Below are 22,937 nucleotides of genomic sequence, written 5' to 3'. Positions count from 1 at the left end.
AGATAGACAATAGTTATGGTGTATAATTTCCTGTATTCTGTAGTTCAAACTGTAGAGTATTGTTGTAAAAAATATCAAGATCATGAGTTTGATTCCCAAAGAATGCATGATAAGGTAACCTTGAATATAGTGTAGATATGGATAAAAGTGTCTATCAAATGTATCTGTCAGGGTTAAGAAAATAATTGGAGTCATCTAATATAGTGCACCTATTTTATGATGAAGTTAGGGTTAGTTGTCAAACATGACAAGCCAGAAATGTCTAATCACTGCAATAGAGATCCAATCATTGGCTCTTAAATATTTGCTTGCTTACTTTCTTTGGCTAAAAAGTTTATAGTCTAGTCAGTTTAAGCTTATCCTGCTCACCAAAGCTGCATTTACTTAATCAAAATATAGTACAAATTGTAAAATTGTGAAATGTTATTGAATTATAAAATAACGTTTCAAAAGTAGTTTAGAATTTAATTTAATCATTTATTCCAGTGATTATAAAGAGGAATTTTCAGCTTCATTACTCCAGTCTTCAGAGTCACATGACCATTCAAAAATGACTCTAAAATGAATTATTATTATTATTATTATTATTATCAATGCTAATATATTAGCTATTTTTATTATATATTACTATAGTAATACAAGCAATAATGACTGAAGTGTTAATTTCATTTGAAACTACATACAATAATTAATAAATAAATATTGAATATTTCATTTCATTTAATAAATACTGCCTTGATGAACAGAATAATTTTCTTTAAAAACACGAACATAAAAAACACTGACCCCAAACTGACCAGTAGTGTATATATGCATCTTACATCATACATACAGCACATCCGGAAAGTATTCATAGCACTTCACTTTTTTCACATTTTTTAATGTTACAGCCTTATTCCAAAATATTCCCAAACTGATGACTGGTTTCCAAAAGCTTAGGACCGGGGGGGTGAGTTTTTCCGAGAGTTTACCAGGAGACAAAACAAAACGGGTAATGGGTCTGAAATACGGCAAACTCTGGGGAAAAACGGGAGTATTGGCAGGTATGCAACAGGCTAATACCATCCCTATAGTGAAGTATGGTGGTGGCAGCATCATGCTGTAGGGATGTTTTTCAGCAGCAGGAACTGGAAGAGTAGTCAGGATAGAGGAAAAGATGAATGAAGCAATGTACAGAGACATCCTGAATGAAAACCTGCTTCAGAGTGCTCTTGACCTCAGACTGGGGTGATGATTCATCTTCCAGAAGGACAATGACCCAAAGCACACTGTCAATAGAGTGGCTTCACGACCACTCAGTGAATCTCCTTAAGTGGCCCAGCCAGAGCCCAGACCTAAGTCCTATTTAACATATCTGGAAAGATCTTTAAAAATGGCTGTACACCGTTGCTTCCCATCTTACATGATAGAGCTTGAGAGGTACTGCAAAGAGGAATGGGCAAAAATACCCAAAGACAGGTGTGCCAAGCTTGTGACATCATATTCAAAAAGACTTGAGGCTGTAATTGCTGCCTAAGGTGCATCAACAAAGTATTGAGCAAAGGCTTTGAATACTTGTGTACATGTGATTTTTCAGGTTTTTTATTTTTAACAAATTTGCAACAGTTTCAAAAAATCTTTTTTCACATTGTCATTATGGGATATTGTGTGCAGAATTTTGAGGAAATAAATGAATTTAATCCATTTTGGAATAAGGCTGTAACATAAAAAAAATGTGGAAAAAGTGAAGCGCTCTGAATACTTTCAGAATGCACTGTATATATCTTATATATAATACAATCTTACTATTACATTATCTTGGCAACAATAGTGTTCACTTTCTCTTCATGACAGAATTGTCCTTTTAAGGTGAACTTTAAAACTTAAAAAAAGAAATTTAGAAGGCACGCATTATAATAATTTATTCCTGACTAATCATTTCTGTACAACAAACAGACTTGAAGGAACTTACAGCTTAAAAACCCTGAGTTCTGCTGTACTTTTCTTTCCCCAGCATATGACTCTTAATGAACGATCAGACTCAGTGTCCAAAAGCAACAGCAACAAATCAAAGCAAAGTTTAAATTGTCTGGATCAGATCTATTGCTTTTAATACCTCCACACAGTCCCTCGATTCCATCTCCTATAGGAGCGGACGGCGCGCTGACCAACAATGAGTTCTTGTGTTTAAATCTAATTGAAGTGATTGATGAATTTTCAAACGTGTTTAGCCGAGTTCCTGTGTTTCACTGGGAATAAGTCAGACTGAGGAAAGTGGCCGCTGTGACCCTGCGTATGAGAGCTGACATCCAGCCACGGCAGCCGCAATAACTTTCCCTCTCGTGTCATCACTAAAGCTCGGTGGGAAGGGGAATATGTTGTGACATGTCCAGATTCGAGCTCTGAAATATAAGCTGGCAGTTCTCCACCAGCCTCCCTTTCAATCAACAGGCTCGGCTGACTGGGACTCTATGGCAGGTTTAGTGGATTGAGGGAGGAATCGTAACATTGTACTACCATCTAGTGGTCGGCAGAGGGGCTGCGTGGCCTCTTCTGCTGCTGGTTGTTTACAAGTGGCATTTGTTCCTAATTAAATGATGCACTTGTTTCAGCACTTCTTGTGGAGAGGGACTCGCATCCACAGTGATACAGGATGGATTCTGGATTCTCTTGTAAGCTTCCTCCACTCTAAAAACAAAGAACAATTTGTTATATATACATAAGTCTTGGTTTTTGGGGAGAAAAAGTCTTTTTTAATTCTCAGTAAATTATTCCTGAAATAATTAGTCCAACTGCAAAATTTTACTTCTTTTTAAAAAGGTGTCGCTTAACGGAGAGATTTTTTTCAACACATTTTTAGAAATAATAGCTATTTTCTAATAATTTATTTTGTCTTTGCCATGTTAAAAGTGCATAATATGTTTCTACTTATTTTGCACTATCCAGCTAAAAGTCTTTTTTTAAAGACTCATCTAATATATTTACTAACCAAGTTAGGATAATTAGGCAAGAGACTGGATTTCAGTGTGTTCTCAATAACAAAATGTTCTCAATGGAGCAAAAAAATGTACCTTAAAAATGTTTTTAAAAATTAGACTTTTTCCAGACTGAAAAATATTATAGTAAATACTGTAAAAACTTCTTTTGGAAATAAATCTTTCATAGGAGGACTCAAAATTTTGACTTTAATAAATATATATATATATATATATATATATATATATATATATATATATATATATATATATATATATATATATATATATATAATTTTTTTTTTCTTTTTCAAGATTTAAGATAAGTATTTTGTGTCTCTAGAATGTGTCTGTAAAGTTTAATCTCAAAACCCCTGTCAGATTATTTATTATATCTAAAGACAATGTAGCTGTTTTTGTTGCCTGTGGCTTTAATGCTAGTTCTCCCTGCTCACTGTTCGCACGTGTCTGTCATAGTGTGCCTCAATCTCCGCCTCAGCTGCGTCTATGGAACAAAATCAATGCCAAAAGCCTTGAATTAAAAAGCTTGTTGAATATCACAAACTGAAAAAAATAATACACCGTATTAACAAGTTCTTGCATTTTAATGACTTGAATTCCAGGGTTTGTATTTTTAGGTCCTGAAATTTAACATATCTGTTTATTTAAGCTGTGAATATTTCAACGAAAAATATTTCAAACACGTTTTCATACTTAAAAATTCAATAATTCATATTCAATTTACAGATTTCACTTACAAAATATTCAATTCCCTTTAAAAATATGATGTATAATATTCAAAAGGTAATTTTCAGTTCATTTTATTTCAGTTCAAATATTCGCTTCCATAAATTCAGTGGATCAAATTCGACTGATAAAATTCAACATTATATCCGGGAACTGCAGGAGAAGCAATAGATTGCAGTGAAGATCGCCAGCTGCTCTAGCTTTCACCAGCAGGTGGAGATGGAATAATGTAAGATTTTTAACCCAGTAAACTGGCGAGAAAAAGGCTAATAAAGGCACATAAGTAGCATTTAATATTAATATCAATGCCTTGGACATTATAAATGATAAAAAGTATGAGTAAAATGAGTAAATGAGGTTTTAGTCATCTATATTTGCCCTTATGTAACGGAAGCCAGCTGGTGATCGCGTAAATCTCAGTTCTCGGATCCAGCGACAGACGTTGTTCAGCAATCTTTAGCATCCTCGAAGCTTGTCTCCCATGCTGGCTCACTCCCTGCTCGGACCGGTGCGGTTACTTGCACATTAACCGTCCTTTGATGAACATGATGTTACACATTGTCTATCTTTATTGACTCTTTCTTCCATAGACGCGAAGTATTATATTGACAGCTAAAGAATATAAACGTAAGAGAAACAGGAGAGGAAATATTATAATAATAATACAACATAGATAAACATTGACAGGGCTAAGAACAATTACGTTTGCAAAATGTCTTAGTGTCTTAGTTTGTCCAGATTATTGTTTTATTGTTATGTAGCCTATAGGCAAGAAAAAGGTATTAACGCAAATGTGGCAATGTCGCAGCCAATGATACTGTAAGTAATAAAATGAGTCGCCTGTGGTTTGATAATAGGCAGTTATAAAATCGCTGTAATTCATTACAAACATGCACTGTTTTAAAACACTGTTTTAAACTTGTTAAACTCATTCTTAATCACATTTGATGATGATTGATGATCACAGCGAGCTGAACAGATCTTTTAATCCCGGTTGGTTTGCACACGTCCAGTCTTGTTGATATGATTATACGCGCTACTATGGAGACATGTTATTACGCAGCTGTCAAATGAATTTGGTGGATGGGGAAACCGCACTTGTACATCACGTTGCAGTGGGCATCAAAATGGGAGTAATTTGGATCCTATTTTAATGTCAGGAAAATGAAAAAAGAGACTTATTGTCTTTATATCTCCGCAATATGACTGTGAACACACTATACCTACACACAGTTCTGTCCAAACAGCTTACAAAAAATGATTTTCATCATAGTTTCCCTTAGAAATACCATAGTCACCATAAAATACATAGTTTTATAATCTACAATAGACCCTTTTCACAAACATGGCGCGTTTAACAGCCATCAGAATCTTAAATCCTTGAAAGTTTTAATATTTCGATATTTTAAAAAACGTAAGAACATTTATATGTATTTATGTGTGTAGTTTATCATATTTCATTTCAAATTACAAAAAAAAAAATTGCCGCTTATGCGAGAAGTTTCTAATGCAGCATTTATGGGACAGGACAGTAAATTTGGCATTATTCTCTCCTCTGGTATCCGTCATCAGTCTCACACTATTCTTTTCCTTTTTCTGCTAGTCTTTACAACATTATTGTGGAGTTTTTCTTTTATTATTTGATCAAATAAGATTGTAAGAAAATTATTTGTTGTGTTCTCCCATTTACTCCCCTCTAAGTTTTCCCTACTATGACAATTTCCTATTTACAGGGTCTATTTATTGTATTTTACAAAAGTTAGGCATAATTATAGGAATAAAACACATTGTGATAAATGAAATCTGTGTGATTCTGACACACAAGGGGTTTAATGCTGGTAGTGTTGTAAATGTTGTTAATTTCAACTGGCTTTTCCTTTATTTGGAAAAAATATATTCACAGGCTGCTTATCTTTTACTATACAGACAGTGCTATTGTTAAAGCTCTTTCATTCTTATATAATTGCACTGGTGCCACTAACTTTCAGTTAGTCTCACCGACTTACAACATGATAAATGACCCTCCATACTGACGAATCAACGGAGAAAAATTTTTGAACTACGTAACATTTAATAAATGCATGTAGCATTTTAATATATCTCACAATTCTTTAGTATGAAGGTTTTAAAATGGTCTAAAGTTTTAATTTGGTAGAGTTAAAAAATGGTGGCATTGCATTAATTTGGGTGCTTTTGACATCAGTGGATGTCAGCTGACTGCTTTCAGACTTCAGTGGATGTATAAAACAAGTTTGGTGTGTCAAAATCTGATTCATGCGGTATACATTTATTGTTAAAGAGGGACCAGTAATCTGTGGCCAATATTTTAGATTTAGATCTGCTAAGATGAGTGGGACAAATTGAAAACTTTTTGAAGCTGTGTTTTGCGAAGGGGTCAAATACTTATTTTACTCATTAAAATGGAAATCAATTGCATTGCATTGTTTGTTTTATTGGGGTTTTTAAATTTTTTTATTTATTATTATTATTTTTTTTTTGCATTGCACTGCATTTTTTTGTTGTTGCTATCCTGTCCCTCAGATTTAAATAAACTTACCATTACAATTATAGACAAATTATTTGTCCATGGGCTAACATGAAAAACTTAAAAAGTATTTATACATACATTTTTTTTCTAGATAAATTTTTTATAAAACATTTCTATCTGGTTCTTGAATCTGATTGGCTGATAGCCGTGCAATATTCTGCAATAACAGCACTCTTACAGCCTCTTCACCCTTCTGTATTACTCCGCCCACATAGAGTACCAGCAGATCAATAATCTTTTACAGTTTGACAAATATTGCTGCTGTGGGAAAACATGATGTACTTTTGAGGCTTTTTTAGGTGAGAATGAAGTTATTTAGAGTTCAACTATGCAGTTTATTTATAAGGATAGTGTCTATTTTGAATATTTATAATTTCAGAGATCGGCGGCCATCAGCCTGTCAAACTGAGCAGAACAAAGGCGCTTGTGCCACAAGATGGGGACATAAACCGCAAAATAAGTCTTTAGGGGAGAAAAACTCAGCGTTCTTTTCATATTTTAAACTACAGCTGATCAAATCATTATAAAATACTCTTTTGTACGTTGTTGTGCCGTATTTATACCAAAGTAATCGTGTTTGCTTTGCTTTGGCTTTTTCAGGGTTAATTGTTGTGATACTCTGACTGCAACAGAAAAACTAAGATATCTCTGTAGACTGATGGCATTTCATGCCGTTCAGCCTTATTATCTTAAAATGTGAGCAAAATCACCTGTTTTGTCATCACTTTAGACATTACGCTAGAGAATCATTCAAATACTAGTTTTAAAGTGACATGTTTTTAAGCAACGGTTTCTGCTGTTCTGATGTCAGCTGCAGGTGTAAATGAATGGTGTAAGAAAATAGTCAGCACCTAGCCTCGAGCCAATGCACACCTCCCACCAGTGCCTATATATATATTTTTTTTTATCTGTCCATCATAGATTTTCAGTAAAAAAAATATATATATATATATATATATATATATATATATATATATATATATATATATATATATATATATATATATATATATATATATATCTTTTTCTTATTATTTTAATACAATGTTAAAAAATATATGAAAAATATTTGATGTTTCTGGAATGCAATTTGACAGGACGACATTGTAAATTTTTTTACTAAATTCTTTCCCCATGAAATACAACAACCCCACTGCGTTATGAAACGGCTTAGCCAAAAATTGACTATTAACTAAATATTACATTGTTTAAAGTCACTTTTTTTAAAAATTATCTAAGGGCATAGTGCCTCCAAAAATAAAAACGTACATGTTATATTTTCAGTCACAAATAATACAATTTCCTTGAAGTGCCCTTGAAACCTGTATTGCATTTTAATTGTAAGTAATTAGGCCAACTGGTATGCAACCAGTCCTAAGGATTCACAACAAAATCTGATAACAGGGTTAACAGGGTTATCAGTGTTATCGAATACAGTAAACAAGTGTGTTGGGATTAACCCTAAAAGATAAAACACTCTGACTTTCAACAGGTTGACCTACTTGAGTCTGAAGAGCTGATTGATTTCTAGCTCAGCCTCCTCAGTGGTCTTGTCCTGTCCTCTGTCCCTGAGTCTCCGCACTCTTTCCTCAGGACTGACAGTAAGCAGCAGCACCAGGTCTGGCTGGAGCAGGTCTTCTGGCCAAACGTAGAGCTCTGAGTCTGGCTTTGGCAGGTTTTCAACCCTACCACCAACTGCTGTAGCAATGGCATAGGCTGCTGTGCTGTGCCAATACCTAAAAAAAAAAAAAAGAATTAACATACATAGATTTTTGTCTTCTATTCTATATAATTGCAAAAGCAACTAATTAAAAGCACCTTGGTCCTTGACTAACTTGTTTTCACTTACATGTTCTGTAAAGTGATTGAAGTGATTAATTTCAATCCCTGAATTGTTTATAAATGTTGCAAATTGAGTATTATTCAGTATTATATTATATTCAGTACCATTTCAGCATGGGCACTATAACTGTAACATGCAGACTGGCTGTTTATTTGTTCCAATAAATCACATTGTACCTTTTTCTGCATAATCATATGTTATATAATTAGTAACAGATCCACACTTACTAGCTATTAATTAGCAGCAAATTAGGAGTTTATGGAGGGGAAAGTTGTAGTTCAGGAAAGTGTGGCCACTTCTTTTCTTTTTTTTAGTTTAGTTTATGCAGCTGTGAACCATATTTTTACTTGAGTAATATATAGTCAGCTTAAAGGTGCTGTATGTAAGTTTTTGACTCATAAAAATATCCTAATTTGTTTGCAGATATTTAAGAAACATGCCAAGTGAACATAGGCCAACATATAGTGAACATATTTTTCTAAGAAACAGCACTAAAGTCAGATATTCTGCTTTAAAAATACCCATTACATATTTGCCAGTTTAGCCAATTATATTTCAGCTCCCTAGGCTGCCTTGGTGGGAAACTGCATATTTCATATTTCATTCATTCATTCATTCATTCATTCATTCATTCATTCATTCATTCATTCATTCACTCACTCAATCAATCAATCATTCGTTCGTTCATTCATTCATTCATTCATTCAGTAAGGCTCTCAAAGCATGTGTCTGTGACCAAAATGGACCTCCGGTGGACAATAGCAGACTCCGAAATGTGACGCAGATTCAGACTTGTTGTTATTAATTATCAAATAATATTAATATTATGAGTGTAAACATTAGGTGAGCAGGTTACATTGTAACCCCGTGTTCTAAAAACAAGCAACATGGCGTTTATGTTTGCACGTTACAACAAAACACGATAGAGATTTAAATATAGCCATTCAGAAACACAAAATATGCACTCACAAAATGGTAAGGTTTATAATCTAATTATTACATATTTAACCTCTTTAACAATGTTAAATTTACATGTTAAATCACTAATATGTGTTGATTTACAGCTCTTAAGTTCAATTTCAAAGAGGTTATTTTATTTTCAAGATCTGAGGTAAACTATCTGCTGCTGCTTTACGCAGTATGGCAATAAATGTCATGTAAAATGGCATTCAAACTCACATTATTAGCATTCAACACTGAATAAAGCACATGAGGTGCACCTAAGGTGATCATTGTATCCTGTTGTTCAGCTGCAAGAAATAGAAGCCGTTCCTAATTTATTAATTTGAGATGTTGGTTAAAACAAAAACTCCTTTTAATATGGAGAATATACCTTTAATCTTGTGCCGTTGCTTTTATTTAGAACACAATTTAAATCAGCCTTTAACATACTGCACCTTCAAGGTTTGAAGAAAATGGGTGATACTCACTCTTTACTCACCCTCAAGTGGTTAAAAACCCTTATGATTTTTTTCTTCTGTAAACCTGTAGTTTTTGACATATGGAAGTCAGTGGTTACAGGTGTCCAGCTTTCTTAAAATATCTTATTTTGCATTCAACAGAAGAAAGAAATTCAAACCGGGTTTGAACAAGTGTAGTGAGAGTAAATGATGACAGTAATGTATTTTTTGCATGTCAAGTTCATGTCTTGTAGTTTATTTTATATCACATTTTCAGTTTGTTTACTAATCTGCACTTTTTTAATTCAACTCATTTCTTTATGGATATACCTTATATTTACTTATATGTGCTAAATCTTTATATGCTCCACAGTATCACCAAACCACAGCTTGTTCTTGTGAATGTATTTGTGTCTCGCTACCTGTCTACTATGACAGGAGCCCTTAAGGACTCCTTTGCGATGTGGGTTGCAGTGATGTAGTTCCCCAGAGCGTAAAAGGCCCTGCGGATGAGGGGTGGTTCTGAGTCAAAGCGTTGTCTGAAAGGAGCCAGGCACTGGGGAGGAGATTTCAGCAGGGTGGCATTCAGAGACTGCCGCAGGGCCTCTGTGAGAGTAGTTTTACCTGAGTGAAATCAAGAAGAGTTTATGGAAAGAAGTCAAAATTTTGAAAACAGATTTTTAATGTGCCCCTATAATGCATCTGCTGTATTAAAGTTCAGGTCTCATCAAGTACATGGCAATATGAGCTATTTTCTCAGCATCTTAAACAACTTATTCAATAACTCATTTTTCTAATGCTGAGTTCAGACTGCTTGATTTTAGCCCCGTTTTTGACTCGCTGACAGGTTTTGGGAAATCGGCTGACAAATCGGTGCTCGTTCATGTGAGTAACAATCACATAGTGTGAACTATCAAAGACGCGATCTGAGAGAATCGACACTCGTGAGATATTTGGTATGCTAAATATCTGGGGCTGTCGGTGATGTGAAATCATGCTATGTGTTCTGACTGAAAATAACATCGGCGATCACCAATGAGAGAGCAGCACCCACTAGTATGGGTACAGTGGAAGGTTGGGGGTCAATGGCGGTTCTGGGGGGGGGCCAACAAGCTTGGCCACCCTAAATTCGGATGCATATTTTTGTGTCAGAACGCCACAGAGAAGTGAGATCAGCCATTGGTGGCAGACTGCGGAGATTTGACTGAGGCCCCTCTCTCTCTCTCTCTCGGGCACTCGCTCCCTCTGCTTTCGCGCACTTTCACTCTCTGTGATGGTGCTGTGCGCATCAGTTCCCCACATTCATCAGAAGTTAACCCCCAATTTGACACAGGTATTAAGACTCAACTTCATTCATGTTCATGTTGTGAAACACTATCAAAATGTCCCCTGTTGATTATATTAGACTTCTGTTTTTAATAGCAATTTTAACACTTGTAATATAGGAAGTCCTCGGCTATGCAGAGGCCATTATTAATCAGACATTGAGTGTACATAGTTTTGTTAAGAAATGCAGTCTTGAATTTATAAACAGTCGGCAAGTACCGAAGAACAGATGTAATACATTGATTAAATGTAATTTTCAGTCACGCTCATGTATAAGTAATATTCAACTCATTTAGTTGTGTCATTTTTGATTTCCGTCTTGACATAAAGCACGAGTCTTCAAGCGTGATTTATTTACAACACATTTTTAAACATAATAGTTTAAATAAATAATTTCTAATAACTCCTTTTTTATCTTCCCCATGGTGACAGTCATAATATTTTACTAGTTATTTTGCAAGACAGTTGGATTCAGACAAAGTTCCTTTAAGTATTTTATTTAGTCTTTTATTCAGATTAAAGTGTAATTTGAAGACAAAATTAGTTAATGTCAACTTATTAATTGTTGCTCTTATAGTTGTGTATATTGCTTCCTTGTCCTCATTTGTAAGTCGCTTTGAATAAAAGTGTCTGCTAAATGTCTAAATGTAAATGTAATGTTAACTACGAAAGCTGGAAGAATTATTTTGTAACTGATTTGTTGTGTATACCAAAAATTATAGAGTAAATATTTCTTAAGAAGGCTTATAATAATGGCCTTAATTTATTTATTTTTTTAATATTAAAAACTGCTTTTATTCAAGAAATAAACAATAAGAAATAAGACTTATTATGACTCCAGAATAATTAATTTTTACAGGATATACTGTGAATTTTTTTTTTGTTAATCACATGGGAAAAAATCTTTTAAATGAACAGGGGGGACAAAATAAATTTACTTCAACTAAAGGCCTATCTGTTAAAGTTTACCGCTGCAACAATGTGCCTTGATGTACTTGAATGTTATAAATGTTTTATCCTACACCAATGCAGAGTTACTTGTCAAATAAATTAACTAGGTAGATTACTTTGTTACTCTGATCTAGAACTGCCATTGTTGGGGGAGAAGTTAAAAGCGCTATTTTCTGTCTATTTGGACCTAAGAAATGAAGGAGAAACTAGTGTAAATTTGCAGCACCCATGTTTTTTGATTTGTCATCTGAGCAGTACCACAAAGAAAAAGTTGAAAAGAAATTGCTAATTCCCTTCAAAAGCCAGGTGAGCAAAATAAGTACATTTTCTACCTCACTTAAGACTTCTTTCTCATTATGTTGTTAATAACAAAATATATGCTACGTGACCTTTCGTTGTTTCCATGTCACTTCTCGCGTGTGTTTGGTTGTGAGACTTATTTTGTGAACTGAGACAACATTGTTGACCCCAGATAGTCATGCAGTATAAAAACATCTGTGAAATTTGTGCAGTCTGAACTCAGCATAAACCTCTCCTATAAACCTCTTGGTGTGTTTAGACAAGCACTACGAGCACAGCAAGTGTCTTGAAGAAAATGCACAATGCTGTAGCTAAATTTAGGCTCCAGAGGCTTCCTTTTTGCTTGTAAAAATTAATACAGACTCATTGGTCAAATATGCTTCAACAGTTTAGTGAAACTTCAAAAATGTTTAGTGAAACTTCAAAAGCATGTTTGACTGCAGTTTCCAGGTAATATTAATCCTACAGGACAGTTTGAGGTCCAACCACTTTTATTCCATTTTACACAAATGATATTTACAAGGACATATTACTAACGAATAAGGATTGACACCAAATAAAAACCACAAAACAACTAATAATTTTGTAGTCTAATAAGTTTTCCTCACCTGTCTATGCTCATTTGGTCTTTTCTTATGTGGTGTAGTCAGTTTGGTCACTTTGTATGATGTTGTGTTTGTGATGCAGTGTGCTAGGGTTGAAATCCAGTCAAGCCCTGCTCCACAAAAGGTTAAAAAGTGGTGCAAAATCAATGTAAAACTGTGGCCATAGTGCACTTTTCTTTTATGTTTGCTTTCAAAAACAGTTTTTTTGGTCAGTGGTTTGCTCAATATTATCTGGATGCAGACTTAGATTTGCAAGCTGAGACTGCATATCTCAGACTTGCAATGTCAGACACTATGCACTCAATGAAGCTAGTGATGGCACTGTGAGATGTAGGGTTAGGGGCGGGGTTAGGTGAGTAAATTAAAAGCATTGCAACTGCACCTGGTCTGACCCCTCTCGGTTCGCTGTGTAATCTATACAACAAGTTCAGCCTTACTGTGAACGTACAAGAAGGACAAGTATCAGAAACTAAAAGAAACTTTACCTTTTTTTTTTTCAGATATGCAAAAATGCAGACAGCGCCCTCTAGTAGAGTTAGTCATCTGAATCGAGCAACAATACATACCCAGAGCAATGTATTTTACACTGAGACATGTATTACCAATGAGCCAGGCTGGTATAAATACAAACAGTAACAAAGCTAGTTTTATTGTATCATTTTGAGCTCATGTACAACCAGAAACATATTTGTTTAACTTTTTAATTTAGTTGTCTACATTATAGACAGGAGCTCCCTGCCAAAACTGTGGTCTGAAATGAAAAAGCTGTGTTTTCTTGACATGTCAACAACACAAACCAAATTCTTCCAGTCCTCAGATACAACAACTACATTGTTTCAGAATCAATGCAGTCATTGTTCACATTGTTCACATATTATGCAGTTGTTTTACATTGCATTTGTGCAAGTAGTAAAATTGCAATTACTGACTACTTGTTTCTGGCAGATTAGACTCTGATTCTTTTTTTAGAAGTGAATAACTTAAAAAAATGAATATATATATATATATATATATATATATATATATATATATATATATATATATATATATATATATATATATATATATATATATATATATATATATATATATAAACAAAATAGGGCCTTTTAACAAGATGTGATACGTATTATGAATGTACAGGTTTCACTGCATTCTTTTATTAGCAGAAAAAAATATTTGTTTAAAGGTTTAATATTTACCTGTAGCATCCAGACCTTCAATCACAATGACTGGGAATCCATTACCCCTGGTTGTCTTCAGCTGTTCATCTACAAGCTTCAGCACTTCCTTTGACTCAGGGATAATGTCAGCGCACTGCGATGGGAAGAATATGATGTATTGTTTAACATCAATCTGGGTAGAGCACTGAGTTGCATAGTAAATAATCCCCCATTCTTTATTGTTCTGCTTTCATTTTAACGCTGATGTTGCTTTCTTTTTTACTTTCTTTTAGTTGTAACTTTGCTTTTCCACTTGTAAATAATAAGCAAAAATACAGTAGTAGTATTACAAATGTATTAGCTGTATTATTAATTAATTCAATCATTTTCCTTCAGCTTAGTTCCCTTATTCATCAGTGGTCACCACAACAGAATGAACCGCCAATTTATCCAGCATATTTTTTACACAGCGGATGCCCTTTCAGCTGCAACCCAGTACTGGGAAACATCTATACACACTCAATCACACATATACACTATGGGCAATTTAGCTTATTCAATTTACCTGTACCACATGTCTTTGGACTGTGGGGAAAACCGAAGCTTGGAGAAAATTCACACTAACACAGGGAGAACTCCACACAGAAATGCCAACTGACCTAGCCAGGACTCTAACTAGCAACCTTGTTGCTGTGAGGTGACAGTGCACAGAGTTTTGTATTTTATTAAACCTTATGTGATACTTTATTCCTAATTTTAAAAAGACAAATTTTCAGTAGACATTATTCCATTCTTCATTGCCACGTGTTCCTTCAGAATGCATTGCAATATGCTGACTTGGTGCTCAAAAACATATATTAATATTTAAAACAGTTGCAGCTTATTTTGTGGAAATGTTTTTTTTTTCAATTGGTTATTTAATTGAATTATTAAATATCACAATAACTACATTTTTCAATCAGTCCGTAATATTCATTGTATACACAGACAACATATTTATAGACTTTTCTCTAAATATCTTTACTGTCAAATTTAATTTACTGTAACATCACAGTTCCAACATTAACATTGTTAACATTAGTTAATGCACACTGAGTAAATATACATTATTTAACTTAAATAACATTAACTAGCATTAACAAAAAACAATAAACACCTTGATAGATGTATTACTAATTGGTTTTGTTCATGTTAGTGAAAATACAATAAATAACATTAACTAATTTATCATTCTTTTAAAGTGTTACCTTTACTTATTTATTTATTTATTTATTTTAGTTAGCTAAAGCTATCCTTTTTTACTCTTGCAGAATAAAAAAGTATTAATCTAAGTCTACCTTTATAGTAGTAGTATTGCCTTTTGTGTTATTAATTTACTGTTGCCCATGACTTTTATAACTTTATATTTATTCATACCATTACTTTAATATTTATGTTGTACAATAATGGTGGCACTGTTGCCTCACAGCAAGAAGGTCACAGGTTTGAGTCATGGCTGGGCCAGTTGGCACTGGATGAACTGAGTTTGGTGTAGTGTATGAGAGTGTGTGTAAATGTGAGAGTGTATGGGTGTTTCCCAGTACTGGGTTGTGGCTGGAAGAGTATCCGCTGTATAAAATATATGCCTGAATAGTTGGCAGTTCATTCCACTGTGTAGACCCCTGATAAATAAGGGACTAATCCAAAGGAAATAAATTAATGTTGCACAATCTGCTTCCAAAATGTCTCTGAATTCAACCGTACCTCCTGTAGAACCTTGTAGGCTTCATCCATACAGTAGAAGACGTCAGAGTTGCTGATGCTGAGTGTGGATGGATGATGCTCTGCTGCGGCTGCAGGTTTGATGTACTGCTTCACTGACTCCTCCACATGATTGACAGCTGACCACATCTCCTGCCAGCAGTGCTGACCCTCGCGCTCGTATGAAAACACACAAACTGACTCCTTCTGCTGCTGTAGTGACTTGAAAACTTCCTTTGAAAGACAGGTTGTGGATTTGTCTCGTACAAAAAACCCTTTAAGGACGCTGTTCCTGACGTTCGGCATGAAAGAGGACGCTTCAAACACATCGCAGCCTCGCGTTGATAGTTTGTGTTTTATCTCAGCGTACATTCGCGCCTTTTCAATTCTGTTCTCACTGTGGACGTAAAGCGAGAAGAGTTTCCCACAGTCTCCAAAAAGCTGCTGATGGTCGCCATGAAGAACTTGTGGGCTTGAGCTTAGTGTGAAATAAAGAGGTTTAGTGTGCAAATCAAACTCCACCGCGAATACACGCGAACACAGCGGTCCACAGCGAAACATGGCTCTCTTTAGCATTGTGATGGACTGTATCGGGGAAATCTTATGTCACTGAGCTGGAGCACTGTTTACAGAGAAACGAAACTACACACGAAAACGAAAGTAATACAGCCGGCAGGTTCCAATTGCGTAACGAGCTTCCATGCAAGTCTGTACTAAAACAAAAAGTGCAAAGGTAAAAAAAAAAAAACGTGCTAAGTAAATCAGCGTAGGTCACACCTTGTTTAAGTTTCTATTCAGCAGTTTAGTTACATTTGCAAAGAATACAAGTTAAGATTGTTGGCTATTTCACAAGTTAAAGTCTATTTCTTTGCTAACTAAAACCAGTGAAGTAGGTTTTGCATGCTCATAGCTTGATAATGATAATTGCTTATTAATTCTGGTGTCTATTAAAATAAATATTGTGCTGTAAGTAATTCATTTGTTTCAACAAATATCCAAATGATTTAGAAATGGGTAAAACCCAACTCATTAGTTCCAAATGACTAAATTAATATAATAATACAATAATTAATAATAATAATAATAATAATAATAATAATAATAACTATTATTATTAGTAGTAGTAGCAGTATAAATAAAGTTGTTAATTTTTAGTCCAAAATTACTAATTAGAAAATAATAATAATAATAATAATAACAATAAAAAAGTATATGCAAAGAATGCAGGTTAACAAGAAATGTAGCTATTTATTGTAGGCTAACTCACAAGATAAAGTCTATTTCTATGCTGACTGAAACTAGCTAAAGAATCAGTGAAGTATAGTTTTACATGCTCATTGATAATTGCTTATTAATTCTGGTACTCATTAAAATGAATACTGTGCTGTAAATAATTTGTAATTAATTTGTTTAGACAAATATCCAGATGATTTTAAAATGGGGCAAAATGCAACTCAGTAGTTCCAAATGACTAAATGAAAATAATAATATAATAATCAATAATAATATATAATAATCATAATAATATAAAAATCAATATTAGTGGCAGCAAGCTGGCGCAGTGGGTAGCACAATGGGTGGGTAGCACAACAAGGTTGCTGGTTTGAGCCCCGGTTGGGTCAGCTGGTGTTTCTGTGTGTAGTGTGAATGTTCTCCCTATGTCTCCAGTTCCCGTTTATTAGTTGGTAATATAAATAAAGTTGTTTATTTGTTTAGTCCCAAATGACTAAAAAATAATAATGATAATGATGATGATAATAATAAAAATGATAATAATAATATAATAATAATATAATATAATATAATATAATATAATATAATATAATATAATATAATATAATATAATATAATATAATCAAAGCTCAATTTCAGAATGCTGAGACAAACCAAATATTGTAAATTCATATAATCATAAGCCTATTTAATATTATAAATGGCCTGCATGCTTTATAGCCTATGGGAGCGGCAGCCTATAATGAAAATTAAATGCATCAGGTGTCTATAATAGAAATGAAACTCGTGCATAACAGCTGATAGTGTTTATCTTTCGTTTTCCGTCCCCCCGAGCAAGAAAAGAAACTGATCAGAGTGGCAACTTGACACTGCCCGGCCCCGTCCCGTATAAAAGAGGCGTGTGTTCTCCGGGCTTCAGAATCGACACATCTTCATCATGGTGACATCAAACCAACTTGGCTTTGCTAGACTGTTGATGCAGCTTTGTGTAAAGAACGTTCAAAGTTTCTTTTTAGCGCTGTTGAGATGGCTCTCCATGCAGGTTTCTGGCGCACATGTGCAACCAACTCCTGCTAGAAAGATCAGCCGCCCAGAGAGTCGCACCAGTAAACAGAAAGAGGGATCCAGAGCTCCGTTCACAACTCCAAGCAGTGTAAACTACCATTTCACCCGGCAGTGCAATTACAAATGCGGCTTTTGTTTCCACACCGCGAAGACTTCTTTCGTCTTGCCTATTGAAGAAGCAAAGCGAGGCTTAAGACTGCTGAAAGAAGCAGGTAAACAACTTGTCTCTTAAAAGTGCAGGTGATTAGGGTACAACAAGTCAAATTAATATTAAGATAACCTATACGTTATAATTATAGCCATTTCCCCATGCAGCTGAATGATTACATTATGATTTGCAAACTCTTTCAAGCTTTTTTGAATAGCCAATGCAAATAAGGTGCTAATTTGCATACACTACTATTATTATTTTTAATTTACGTAATCCAAAACATATGGATTAGGCGAAGTCAGGTTAAAAACTTTAATGTTAACATTGATGTTTTCTTCTTTTTTTTCTTTCTTTCTTTCTTTCTTTCTTTCTTTCTTTCTTTCTTTCTTGACATAGTGCCATATATCAGGCAAATTCTGTGCATAATAATGTTTACTTTATTGTACTTTTTGTTTAAATATTTAAACATTTTATTATACAGGAATGGAAAAAATAAACTTTTCTGGAGGAGAACCCTTCGTTCATCAGAAAGGCAGTTTTCTGGGAGAGCTGGTGCTGTACTGTAAGCAGGAGCTGCAGCTGCCGAGTGTCAGTATTGTTAGTAACGGCAGTCTGATCAGAGAAAGCTGGTTCCAGAAATACGGTAAGAATCTTTCATGGCCAGCAGAGGGCGGCAGAAGTTACTTGCAAACTTTTGACACAATTCACCCCATTGTAGTTCATAACAGTGTTTAGCTAGCTTCACAAAATAGTTAGATCTGCTTAAAAAAAATAATAAGCTCCATTTAATAGCCGAATTTAAGAATTTGTTGTCATTTGAGATAAGCATTGCATTGTACTGTCAATTCCCTTATGAAAAATGAACCAAGCATTATACTGTAGTTAACGTATAGTAACCATGTTTTTAGCACATTAATTGCCTTTTGAATTACAACATACATCATGATTTTTTTATACAATTCATATTTAATTTAATCTTATTTAGATTTTTATGTCTTTCCTTTAAACATTTTCACAGAAACTGGTCAACATTTAAACCTCTCTAAAATGTTTGTATTTGTGTGTGTGTGTGTGTGTGTGTGTGTGTGTGTGTGTGTGTGTGTGTGTGTGTGTGTGTGTGTGTGTGAGAGAGAGAGAGAGAGAGAGAAAGAGAGAGTTTGTCATCTCCTAAATTGTCAATTTATTTTCCACCTTTATTTTAAAGGGGACTACTTGGACATCCTGGCAATATCTTGTGACAGTTTTATTGAAGAGACCAATCAACTTATAGGTCGAGCACAGGGCAGGAAGAGCCATTTGGACAATCTACATAAAGTTCGTAACTGGTGTCGAGAGTATAAGGTGGCTTTCAAAATCAACTCGGTCATCAACACATACAATGTGGAAGAAGATATGACCGAGCAGATCACCGCTCTCAATCCAGTACGTTGGAAGGTAAAAATAATTTTTTGCTTTTTTTTAAAGCAATTTTAAACAAACTGAAAAAAAAAATGTAAGGTATGTGTTGAACATTTCAGTGTTTATACATAGAAATGTCCCTTTTTATTGATGTTACTTGTACAAATTGTAATGTTACAGATTAAAGTTTGTAGTCTTTAATGTAGATTACTTATTTAAAGTAATATATTCTCACTACTTTTGAATTACTTTGACATTTTCTGACCTATGAACTGTCAAAGAAAAGAAAAGAAGAGGGCAAAAAAGAATGAATCCATTATCAACATTGTTGAACTTCAATAGATGAATCAACAGTTTTAAACACTGTACATTTACAGAAATAAGCCTTAAGCTGGATATTTCACTTCACTTAGAGCTGTTACACACTACATGGAAGGTCATTTTCAAAAATCCATGACATGGGCTCTTTAATTAATTCAAACTACATATAATCCTCTCCTGTCATTGTAACATTTTGTCAAATTTCCCAGCAACTTCTGATTGAAATAATTACTAGACCAGTTTAATATTCAACATACAGATTGACATTTCTCCATCCTTCACTTATCATGCTTTTTAAGACTATATTATAATGTCCACGCAGGTCTTCCAGTGTTTGCTAATTGAAGGTGAAAACGCGGGGGAGAACAGTCTTCGCGAGGCAGAGAAATTTGTCATTAGCGATCAGCAATTTCAAGACTTCCTGGAGCGCCATCAGAGCATCCAGTGTCTGGTTCCAGAGTCCAATCAAAAGGTAATTTTGAGGCTCACAGCGCATACTTTGACTCAATTCAGATCAGCATTTCAAAGCAGCTCACAATTTGCAAGATAAAGTGGCTTCAATTTATGGGTAATACTGCAATAAACTTTCAGTTTGAATTCATTACCAAAGCTTTTATGGCTTATAAGTGTGCAGTTTGTGTTTGGAATTTAAATAAGCCTTAAATGGATGCCAGGGACTTGAGTATAGAGCATACTGTAAAATTGATGTAAATTGTTTATTTATTTATCTATTTTTCTTTGTACAGATGAGAGACTCTTACCTGATTCTTGATGAATATGTAAGTGGTTCATATTTTCTTCTCAGCAGCATCCATTAAGTTTTCTTCTCATTACTGTGTGAAGTATTCCTTATTTATTATTAGATTAAGTTGTCATTGGATTTTTTTTTCTCCGTATATTAAATTACGCTACTATTACAGTGTAAATGATTCCTATAAATTGCATTATGTCATCATATCAGTGATGGAGGGATTATAGATAGGGATATAATAAGGCCCGCAGTAATTTGCCTCATTCCAGGCATCAAATGACTTTCTGTCCCTGGATAATCTCTGATCTCTATTAATAACCATGCTGTCTATGCTACATCGTCATCTTCGTGAATAGATTTTTTTAAATCCTCCATATCTGATGCCACAGATGCGCTTCTTGGATTGCAGAGAGGGAAGGAAAGATCCATCAAAGTCCATTCTGGATGTTGGTGTGGAAGAAGCCATCAAGTTCAGCGGTTTTGATGAGAAGATGTTTCTCATGAGAGGAGGAAAATATGTGTGGAGCAAAGCAGATATGAAACTGGAATGGTGATCGTCATTAATTTTGCTTAATTTAAATTCTACAATATTGTTACAGATGATCCATAAGCTGATATCGGTGCATAAATGTTGGTATATTCCTCTTGTTTTATTGCACTGATATACATATATACAGATTATTAATATATATAGATGAATAGGATATTTTATATCTTTTATTTTGTTCAGTATTTGCATTGCAGTGCACTATTTTTTATTCTTAATATGCTTTTATGTAATTGCTGAGGAAAATTAACAACAAATTAATGAACTTACATTGATTAAGTGCACTTTAAAAGCATGCAAGCACTTTGATTAATTAGTAAATAAGATTTCATTAGTTTGCATGTATTGCAAATTTTCATTAAAGGAAAATGTAAAGGAATTGTTCCCATTTTATAGGGAAATCTGTTAAGTGTTTGTAATATTTAATGAAGCTTTTGGTTTATTTTTTAATATTTAAAGTGAAAATGTAACTTTATTGTATTTTATATTAAATTAGTTTTTTTTTTATTTTGGAAATAAATATTTTTTTTACATTAACAACATCTTGTTGCTCATTTATAGCCAATATAATGGTTCGAGGTTGTCAAATAATAAAATAAAGCTATCATAAATAGAATAGGCCAATGCCATATTTTATTTTAAAAATATGTTTACGATTTTAAAAGACTTTTCCCCAAACTCACTGCTCAGTACTGTCATATAATACATTTACATGTTCAAACTACGTTATTATAATTAATCATTTTAGTTTTCACATTATAATTTTTAAATAATTCTTTAAAAATATACTATATATATATATACATATACATATATATACACACACACACACACACACACACACACACACACACACACACACACACACACACACACACACACACACAATAAGTATATATTGTGTTTTTCTTCTTTTTGAAATATTTCCAAATGATGTTTAACAGAGCAAGGAAATTTTCACAATATGTCTGAAAATACTTTTTCTTCTGGATAAAGTCTTATTTGTTTTTTATTTATTTATTTTGTTTTGTTTTTAATTTTTTAAACACCATTTTAGGGACAAATTTACTTGCCCCTTTAAGCTATATTTTTCCTCAATAGTCTACAGAACAAACCACTGTTATACAGTAACTTGCCTAATTACCCTAGCCTGCCTAACCAAATTAACCTAATTTAGTCTTTAAATGTCACGTTAAACTGTATAGAAGTGTCTTGAAAAATATCTAGTCAAATATTTTCAAATAAATCAGTTATTTGAAATGTCAAGCAATGGTTGCCTTAAAATTTCTAGCTCACTGAAATTACTGAGGTGACGCAGTGGCGCAGTAGGTAGTGCTGTCGCCTCACAGCAAGAAGGTCGCTGGTTTGAGCTGGCTCGGTTGGGTCAGTTGGCGTTTCTGTCTGGAATTTGCATGTTCTCTCTGCGTTCGCGTGGGTTTCCTCCGGGTGCTCCGGTTTCCCCCACAGTCCAAAGACATACGGTACAGGTGAATTTTGTAGGCTAAAATGTTTGTTGTGTATGAGTGTGTGTGGATTTTTACACAGGGCATCCGGTGTGTAAAAACATGCTGGATAAGTTGGTGGTTCATTCCGTTGTGGCGACCCCGGATTAATAAAGGGACTCAGCCGAAAAGAAAATGAATGAATGAATGAAATTACTGAGGCAGCACTGTGGCACAGTGGGTAGCGCTGTCACCTCACAGCAAGAAGGTGCTGGTTCGAGCCTGGGCCTGGGTCAGTTGGCATTTATGTGTGGAGTTTGCTTGTTCTCCCTGTGTTGGCGTGGGTTTCTCCCACGTGCTCCGGTTTCCCCGATAGCCCAAAGACATGCACTATAGGTGAATCTGGTAAGCTAAATTGTCTGTAGTGTGTGTAAATTTATGGGTGTTTCCCA

The 22,937-nt window shown here is 34.3% G+C and overlaps 2 protein-coding genes across 2 annotated transcripts; one reads left to right on the top strand and one right to left on the bottom strand.

The window, feature by feature from the left end:
- Positions 1 to 1,886: 1,886 nt before the first annotated feature.
- cmpk2 (cytidine monophosphate (UMP-CMP) kinase 2, mitochondrial) lies at positions 1,887 to 16,156 on the bottom strand. Its single transcript, XM_087290811.1, has 5 exons — positions 15,581 to 16,156; positions 13,877 to 13,991; positions 9,915 to 10,116; positions 7,752 to 7,985; positions 1,887 to 2,667 (listed from the first exon to the last, which is right to left on the bottom strand). Exons 1-5 carry the CDS (start codon positions 16,151 to 16,153, stop codon positions 2,547 to 2,549), a joined length of 1,245 nt encoding a protein of 414 aa, XP_087146937.1. The 5' UTR covers positions 16,154 to 16,156; the 3' UTR covers positions 1,887 to 2,546.
- Positions 16,157 to 17,727: 1,571 nt separating this feature from the next.
- rsad2 (radical S-adenosyl methionine domain containing 2) lies at positions 17,728 to 21,580 on the top strand. The gene is given in 6 exon segments (NM_001025556.1): positions 17,728 to 18,087; positions 18,508 to 18,669; positions 19,231 to 19,460; positions 20,068 to 20,217; positions 20,492 to 20,524; positions 20,886 to 21,580. Coding segments are annotated over 6 exon segments (1,080 nt in total). The 5' UTR covers positions 17,728 to 17,747; the 3' UTR covers positions 21,051 to 21,580.
- Positions 21,581 to 22,937: the final 1,357 nt, after the last annotated feature.

The sequence above is a fragment of the Danio rerio genome, chromosome 17 (genome assembly GCF_052040795.2).
Source record: "Danio rerio strain M-AB ecotype USA chromosome 17, GRCz13ab, whole genome shotgun sequence".
Lineage (NCBI taxonomy): Eukaryota > Metazoa > Chordata > Actinopteri > Cypriniformes > Danionidae > Danio > Danio rerio.
The sequence above is the reverse complement of the archived record's forward strand: the minus strand, read 5'-3'. Positions and strand labels throughout refer to the sequence as shown.